Source organism: Dendrobates tinctorius, unplaced genomic scaffold, assembly GCF_039654945.1.
Source record: "Dendrobates tinctorius isolate UK_male_01 unplaced genomic scaffold, ASM3965494v1 ptg000020l, whole genome shotgun sequence".
Taxonomy (NCBI): domain Eukaryota; kingdom Metazoa; phylum Chordata; class Amphibia; order Anura; family Dendrobatidae; genus Dendrobates; species Dendrobates tinctorius.
Window position 1 is genome coordinate 298,012 of NW_027361688.1, and position 8,856 is coordinate 306,867.

Sequence of the window (8,856 nt, forward strand, 5' to 3'; positions counted from 1 at the left end):
ATTTTGGATCTGCGGATCCGATTGGCAGGCCATAACCCCACATGGATTATAAGACTACATGGACGTCAGCATCGAATGCAAGGATTCGGCTGAGATATCAAAGACTACATAAGGATGGTATCCAGCTTGGGACAATCCAGTCACCTGACTACAGAATTTGCTGTAGTCAGTCAGCTTCCTAAATCTGGCATCATTCCTTTCTCGGTGGGTGCCGAAAGCGGGGTGCTGCTGGCTTGGAGTAAGTAGCCCTGGAAGCTCTGAGGAACGGATATTATAATCCCTGGTGAGCCAGTGGAAGGGTGATAAACTGTTTGCTGTTACATTTTGTGTTTTGCTGGTTGTGTGATATATGCCATTAATTGTTTGGGGATCCAAGAAAGTCCTAATATTGTGATTCCCGCACCCTGTGCTGTCTGAGTAGTGTTCTACCCACTGTTAAGGAGGTCGGGCGTTCAGTTGAGATGAGCCATGGTCCATGCTGTCTTTGTAAAGGCGGCCGGGCCAGCGGACGAGAGCACCCACTGACCCCCCGTGTCTACACAAGAACCACTATGTAAAGTTAAAAAAAAGGTTAATAATGACGTTACAATTACATATAAATAATTTGATGACATAAAACTTTATTAAGTGTAATTTCACACACAAAGTTAGCATCTGTTCAACAACTCTTGAATTAAACAGATTAGTGGGTTAAGCCCTTGCGGAAACTTCAGGTAAGTTGTGATAGCAAACAGTGAGGTGCCTATAAAATGTTTCACAGGTGGAGTTAGCATATTTTGTGTAATTCTTCGACTATACATAGAGTTGTGAATTTTTTGGGCAAAATTTGTTAGATTGAGTGCGTTTGATTATGCGCGACATAAGCGATTTAGGTGAATAACTTCTGAACTACACATAGAGATGATCTTTTTTTGGCAAATATTATTCAGGACATTGAGCTGGTCATTTTGATTTTACCCACTCTATGTATAATTCACCATACATGAAAATCTAATGGCTAACTAATAACTAATAGCTAACTGCAGACTAACTTCATGAAAATCTAATAGCTAATAACTAATAGCTAACTGCAGACTAACTTGAGTCCGGTATTTTTGCCTGGCAATTTTGGGATTTGCTATCCTTGTCTTTTTTCAACATTTATGGCGATTTATCGCTTTGACATCAAAAGAAAATGGAGGAAGTCACATTTCAGCACTGGCTATAGTAATGAAACCAGAAATAAACACCTAATATTTCTTTACAGCACAAAGAAGCTGGTGATGGCAACAGAATCAGCATTGTTACCACAAGAGACCCTCGGTGGGGTTTAACCTGTAGCTACAGTAAGGAGGAGTTCAGCTTTCTTTCGGATTCTGGATCACACCCATATTGTATGCATGGGGGAAGTGTGCTTTCACCTCTGCCTTCAGTGATGGCGTCTGCTGGTCTTGAAAAGGAGCTGGAATGTTCTATCTGTATGGACATTTATGAAGATCCTGTAACCCTGAGATGTGGACACAACTTCTGCTGGGACTGTATTGATCAGAATCTAAATGCACAGGAAGAGTCTGGAGTTTATTCCTGTCCTGAATGCAGAGAAGAGTTTCAGGAGCCGCCGACAATGATGAGGAACATAACTCTATGTAATGTGGTGGAGAACTTCCTGTCTACTCAGCTACATCAGGAGGAGATCACCGGGATCTACTGCACTTACTGCATTCACTCTCCTGTACCTGCTGTTAGATCCTGTCTACACTGCGAGGCTTCTTTGTGTGATAATCACCTGAGAGTTCACAGCAAAGGAGCAGAACACGTCCTCACTGATCCCAGCACTTCTCTGGAGACCAGGAGATGTTCTGTCCATAATGAACTCTTGAAGTATTACTGCACTGTCGACGCGGCTTGTGTCTGTGTGTCCTGCTGTCTGATTGGAGAACACAAGGGACATAAGTTGGAGTCTCTGGATGAGGCTTCTGAGAAGAAGAAGAAAAAGCTTAGAAATGTTCTGAAGAAATTGAACATAAAGAGAGAGAAAGCTGTGGAAGAAGATAGATGTCTGAAAACGAGCAGGAGAAAAGCTCAAGATAAAGCATCTGGAGAAGCCCAGAGAGTCAATTCCCTGTTTACAGACATCAGGAGACGGGTGGACAACCTGGAGAACAGTATCCTCAGTGAGATCTTCTGGCGGGAAGACCAGGAGTCACTGTCTGATGTGATCCAGAAGCTGCAAATAAAGAAGGACGAGCTGTCCAGGAAGATGAGGCACATTGAGGAGCTGTGTAACATGACGGATCCACTGACTGTCTTACAGGAACCAGACACCGGTGACTTGTGTGATCCTGAGGAGGAGGATGAAGGTGATGAGGACACAGGAGGACATGATGGAGGTGATGAGACCACAGGAGGACATGATGGAGGTGATGAGACCACAGGAGGACATGATGGAGGTGATGAGACCACAGGAGGACATGATGGAGGTGATGAGGCCACAGGAGGACATGATGGAGGTGATGAGACCACAGGAGGACATGATGGAGGTGATGAGACCACAGGAGGACATGATGGAGGTGATGAGGACACAGGAGGACATGATGGAGGTGATGAGGACACAGGGAGACATGATGGACATGATTACACAGGGGGACATGATGGTGATCGGGGTGCGGAGCTGATCTCACACATATCACACACATTATCTGCTATGATAAGAGATATAAATGTGATCTTCTATGGACAGGATCCTGCAGACATATTACTGGATGTAAACACGGCTGCTAATAGACTCCTTATATCAGACGACCTGAAAACTGTGACCTGGACATGGAATATGCAGAATCGTCCAGAAACAGCAGAGAGATTCCAATACAATCAGGTGATGAGCAGGAGGAGATTTGCCTCAGGACGACATTGCTGGGATGTGCAGATCGGAAAGACCAAATTGTGGGGTGTGGGGATGTGTTACCCCAGTATAGACAGGAGGGGGCGTCAGTCATACATTGGATGTAACAACAAGTCCTGGGGTTTATTTAGCGGGATGGTTTTTAATAATCGGTCTGCAGTGAAACAAAACAGTAAAGTGATCCTGTTAACTCACCAGATCTCCAGTGATAGAGTCAGGATCTGTCTGGATTATGAGGCCGGGCAGCTGTCCTTTTATGAGCTGTGTGACCCCATCAGACACTTACACACCTTCACTGCCGCCTTCTCCGAGCCTCTACATGCTGTGTTATATGTATGGGGAGGATTTATAAAGATATCAGGGGGAGAAGCTGTGAGGAGCCGTAAACGTAGAAGAATCTGCCTTGAGAATGGTGACATCATAGGTTGAACTATCCAGATCTCCACACCTTATGGGCTATGGACACCTCTGATTTTGAAATAATTTTTTTTGTCCTACTGTTACTGGTGTCTTGAGTTCCTCTAGTGTTCAGGCTGCAATCTTAATTCCGACATTAATGTTTAGACCTCCTGTTATGCAGTTTATAAACTGTTCCTAGTTTCAGATTTTTCTCTTGTGGTCGTGTCCCTCTCAGTAATACAGGCTGGATGTGATGTCTTTGAGTTAGCACAGCTTCATTCCTGGACTGATTTCTCCTTGTGACTCATAGCAGCAGAATGGTAAAAAAAAATAATGTGTTATGAAGATTACTCAGAAAGGAAACGAACATGAAACATACGGCGTGAAGGTGTCCATATTATTAAAGCCCACACATTTTACCCATATATTATAGCGTGGTTTATTATAAAAGTATAATGTCGAGACTTTTGTATATCGCTTTTTTAGCTGATGTGTTATTCTCAGAATTGTATTATTTGTCACAAAGTACAGTAAATGCATACTTATTGGAATATTCTGATTGAACACAACATAAAGTTTCTTTCTTACAGCCTGTGTCTTTTTTTTTCTCTCCTTCCCTCTGTGAATCCAGTGTTACATAGCTGAATGGGTGGTCCTATTCTTACACTGCCAAAACTACATTTCCCAGCAGCTCTTGCTTCTCCTCAGTGCTGCAGAGCCCTCCCTCCCCTGTGTGCTGCTGACCGGCCTTACCTCTCAGTGCAGTTGGGGGAGGAGGACTGTAATCCAAAGAACAATTGGTGGGAATGTGGGAGCTGCCAGGGGAGATCTAGAGATGATCGGATCTAATCTTGTAGCTCATAGGAAGTCCTCAACATGGAAGGGATTGATATTCAGGCTGAACAGGGGGATCATGTACGGGGTCTACATGACACATTTGCACTTTTTTTAGGTTGAATACTGAAAAGATATAGCTGAGCTGGGATGAGGCGGATTACACTAATGGCTGGCACTGCATTGATTAAGGAGACTGCCACTGACTGTTGTGCCTCTCTTCCCCTCCCCTTCCATCATAGTGTCTGGTTCTGCCCACTTACGTTCTGGTGGGGTTGGGGTTAAAAATTATGGGACCAATGGGAGGAGGAAGGGGGTAGCACAGCCCCTTCCTGTGGGATATATAGCAGTGCATCCGAGGCCGCCCTCCCTCTTTCCTCCTGGAAGCACATCCTGGAAGTGCTTGTTTGGAATCACTTTCCATGGCAGATCCCCTTATTGAGGCTCTGCGCTTGCGAGTGCAGCAGGAGTGGGAGTCGTGGCTCCACAGCGAGTTGGCAGGTATAGGGGCTCACCTGGGAGCTTCTCAGGCTCCTGCTGCTGTAGGGGTCCCGGGTCCGGTCACCGATTCCCTGACTGAGGGATTGACCACCGCCGTGGTGGTTCATGCTAAGCAGCCGGAGGCGGTGGGGCTGCAGGGAGGTAGGCGGTCCGCACGGCGCTCCCGCCCTCCGTTGTGGCTGACAGATGCCTTGCCGGCCGCTGGGTCTCGGCGGCGCGCGGCAAGGCGGAAGTCCCCGCCCCCCGACTTCCGGCCCTGCATCACGGGGAAGGCAGCGCCGGCTACACGTGTCAGCGGTGCGCGCCGGGTTAGTGGGGAGCCGCTGCACTGCCTGTCGCCGGCCGGGAACCGGGTTCCGGTGCCCACGATAGCGGCGGTAGTGGGGAGTGGGTTAGGGGCGCGGCGGGGGATAAGAAACTTTACTGGAGCACGGGGGCGTAGGATGGGAGGGAGGCATAGCGCTACATCCTCCGCTTCTGCGGAGGAACCGGGAAGTGTTCAGCCCCCGGTGCAAAGAGGGGGAGAAGGGAATTCACCCAGGGGAGGTCAGGCTTCGGCCCCAATGGGTGTCCTGCCACTTTCGCCCCCCACGGGGTTGGTTCTGGTGGGCGGTACTGGGCCCGCCCCTGCCACACAGGTGGGAAGCTTACAAGGGGAATTGGGTCAGAGCACGGCTTCGGCTCCTGCCGTTGCCGGGGGTAGCGGGGAGGCTTTCTCGGCGGGGACGGCTGGCACGTACCCCCCGGAGGGGAGGCGGGACAGGCGTAGGCGCCGGAGATCCTCCTCCTCTTCCTCCTACTCCTCTTCCCCGCGGTCGCGTCATCAGGGGCGGCATGCTTCAAGGAGGCGCAGAAAATCACGGCGTTCAGGCCACAGCGTGTCATCTAGGGGCCACCGCCACACCCGGTCCTCGAGGCGTGGCTCTCCGTCTCCAGCGTCTGGGGCGTCGGGCACGTCTGTGAGTCCCAAACATGCTCTCAATCCTCCTGGGCGCCGGGAGTCGAGGGTTCCGTCAAGGACTTCCAACCTGGCTGCGTTGAACGCACTTCCTGAGGCTACAAGTCATCACAGCAGCATCCAGGCAGGTTATTCGGGAGCCGGAGTTCCTCCATCTATGGGAGTCCCTCCTCCAATGGCGAATCCGGGTGAGTGTTCCCTGCTGGGTTCTTCAAGTGTGGATAATGCAACGGTGATTTCTGTTTTGAGAGCGTTGGTCGGGCAATTGCCCCCCGCAGCTAATGCGGGTAAGGAGGGTAACAAGGTTGATTCCTCGCTTGCCGGGGTGTACAAGGACGCCATGTTCTGCGGGGTTAGTGCGCTGGGTTCGCACTTGGACGAGGATACTAAAGAGAAAATTTGGAGTAATGAATATGTGGATATTTGGTCGCTGATTGCGGTGGACCAACATACCGTGGACAAGGAAAGGAGACCTGTGGAAAGGTTTGCGGATAGAGTGCGCCCGAAAGTGGCGAGGAATATGAATAATTGGCTGCAAGCATTTGCCGTATTGGGTTGTGTTATGGGTCAGAAGCACCCGGGTAGATGTTCAGAGTTGTTCATTTATCAGGATATGATCTACAACTCGTACAAGGCTCACGGTGGGTCTGCGTGGTGGAGGTATGACGAGGAATTTAGGAGGCGGTTAGCTATTCATCCGGAGATTGGTTGGGGGGTTAAGGCGACTGAGGTATGGCTGCGTCTTATGATGACGCAGAAACAACCCCCCTTTCCAACAGCGGCCGCTAGACAGGGTTCGTCGGGTTCCAGTTCAGTGGTCGTACGGAGACCCGGTACCTGTTGGCTGTTTAATGAGGGACACTGTCGATTCTACGGTCTCTGCAAATTCCGGCATGAATGTTCCTCATGCGGAGGTTCCCACCCGGCGGCTAGATGCTCCCGCCCTGCGGGAAAGTTGCCAGTCAAGCCGCAGCCAACTGAGAGGAAGGACACCGGTGAACGTAGTCGCGATGGGACCGTGGTTAGACCGGTATCCTAATAAAGAGGCGGCTGGTCAGTTGCGTTTTGGGTTGTCGGAGGGTTTTTTCATCCCGTTTCGATTGCATAGGTCCCCTGGTTTTTCTGAAAATTTGACGTCGGCTCGGGAACATCCTGATGTTTGTTTTCGACAGGGCTGTGGCCTTGATTAGGAGCGCGGGGGAAGGAGCATGGTTGGCGAAATCGGATATCGATTCGGCTTTTCGCCTGTTGCCGGTGCATCCGGATTGTTTTCATTTGTTGGGTTGTCAGGTTGCAGGAGAATTTTATTTTGACATGTGTCTTCCCATGGGGTGTTCTATTTCGTGCTACTACTTTGAGCCTTTTAGTTCTTTTCTGGAATGGGTAGTTAGATGTGAAGCAGGAGTCAGGTCAGTTACTCACTATTTGGATGATTTCCTTTTTGTAGGCCCGAAGGACTCGGATGTGTGTCACAGGTTGCTCGCTGCGTTCACGGCTATGGCAAAGGAATTTGGCGTTCCTCTGTTTCCAGAGAAGACGATTGGCCCGGTTAGCATTTTGTCGTTTCTTGGAATTGAAATTGATACGGTAGCGATGGTTTTCCGCTTGCCTGTGGACAAGATTCAAAAATTGGTTTCCTTGATTTCGGGTTTTCTGTCTGTTTGGAAGGTCACCCTGTTGCAGATGCAATCATTGCTAGGTTTGTTGGTTTTTGCATGCAGGGTCATGCCGGTGGGCAGGGTTTTCTCGCGACGGCTGTCGCTGGCTACAAAAGGTGCCTCTAGCCCGCACCACAGGGTGTGGGTCACGAGGGCCATGAAGGCGGATTTGGAAGTGTGGCTTTCTTTTTTGCAGTCATTTAATGGTCATACTTGTTTCATGTTACCGCGCCGGACGGCTCAGGAATTGGATTTGTTTACGGAAGGCGATGTAGTGGCAGGTTTCGTGGCTGGATTTGGCAGACGACACTGTCGGGAGGGCTGGCCGGAGTCGTGGTCTAAGACGGGCCTTTGTCAGGACAAGACGCTATGTGAGATTTTTCCAATCGTGGTTTTGTTTGAGTTGTGGGGTGAGTTTCTGTGCAATCAGGAAATTCAGTTGCGGTCTGACAACCCGGGTGTGGTTCGCTGTATCAATCACATGTCGTCCAGGTCGTTGCCGGTTTTGGGCCTACTGCGTAGACTTGCCCTACTATGTTTGAGGTTCAACATTTGGCTTCGGGGTCAGTTGGTGCATGGGCAGGATGGTTTGTTCTCTAATCTTTCTGATTTCTCTGTTTTTCAGGTCTCCACGGTGCATGGCCCCAATGTCAGTCCGGAGGATTTCAAATGCCCGTTGGTCCTGTGGGATGCGGTCGGGAACAGTTGATGTCCCTTGTCCGCTCCTCGGTGTCTCAATCGACCTGGCATGCATATGGTTCCATCAGACCGACCGTTTGGTTGCTGGGACATTCTTATATATTCTGGGCTGCGCAACTTGCTGAGTGTCGCCCAGGTGGATGGCACCTTGGATTCCGGGATGTGGAGTTCATGTGGAGAGGCGTTAGGGGCCTGCAATGGCCGCAGGTCTTGCCTGAGGTCATTTCGGTGGCAAGAGGAGCTCGGGGTCCTGTTATTTTGATTCTCCACGCGGGGGGAAATGACCTGTGCTCCTACAAAGTGGCGGAGTTGTTGACGATGATGCGGGCTGATATGGAATGGTTCCATAGTTTCTTCCAAGAACTAGTTTTGGTGTGGTCCGAGATTGTCCCGAGGGCGGTGTGGCAAGGGGCTCGTGATGGGATGGCGGTTGAACGATCAAGGAGATCGATTAATGCTCGTGTTTCTAAATTTGTGCGTGATAGGTTTGGTGTGGTAGTACGGCACCGACAGTTGGAAGGGGACAACAGCGCCCTGTTAAGGCCTGATGGGGTTCATTTAAACGATATCGGGCTCGATATATTCCTATCCGGATTGCAGGATGGTGTGGAGCAGGCTTTGTTATTGATGGGTGGGGGTCGGAGTCCTGTTTAGAAACAGGATCCTCCGTGGCGGTGAAAGAAGGAATGGCACGGAATTACGGCTTGCTGGCTGACTTGCCTGCGGATATGGAGCAGGGCATTTGCGGCAAGCGCGTGTTAAGAGAAGTTATGTGCCTTCAAAATGGTGTTTAACAAAGCACTTAATAATGCTGTGACCGACCTTCACCCATCACTTGGTTTCTGAGTTGATTTATTTTGGGGGGGCAGAGGTAATGTGTGCGGGTTTGTCCCTGGGTTGCAACGTCTGGCTGGCACTGCACTGAT

The 8,856-nt window shown here is 49.8% G+C and overlaps 1 protein-coding gene across 1 annotated transcript; it reads left to right on the top strand.

Annotated features, from left to right (window-relative positions):
- The first annotated feature begins 1,268 nt into the window (after positions 1 to 1,268).
- Positions 1,269 to 3,851, top strand: LOC141083202 (E3 ubiquitin/ISG15 ligase TRIM25-like). The gene has a single exon (XM_073567368.1). The coding sequence runs from the start codon at positions 1,376 to 1,378 to the stop codon at positions 3,308 to 3,310; it is 1,935 nt and encodes a 644-aa protein (XP_073423469.1). The 5' UTR covers positions 1,269 to 1,375; the 3' UTR covers positions 3,311 to 3,851.
- Positions 3,852 to 8,856: the final 5,005 nt, after the last annotated feature.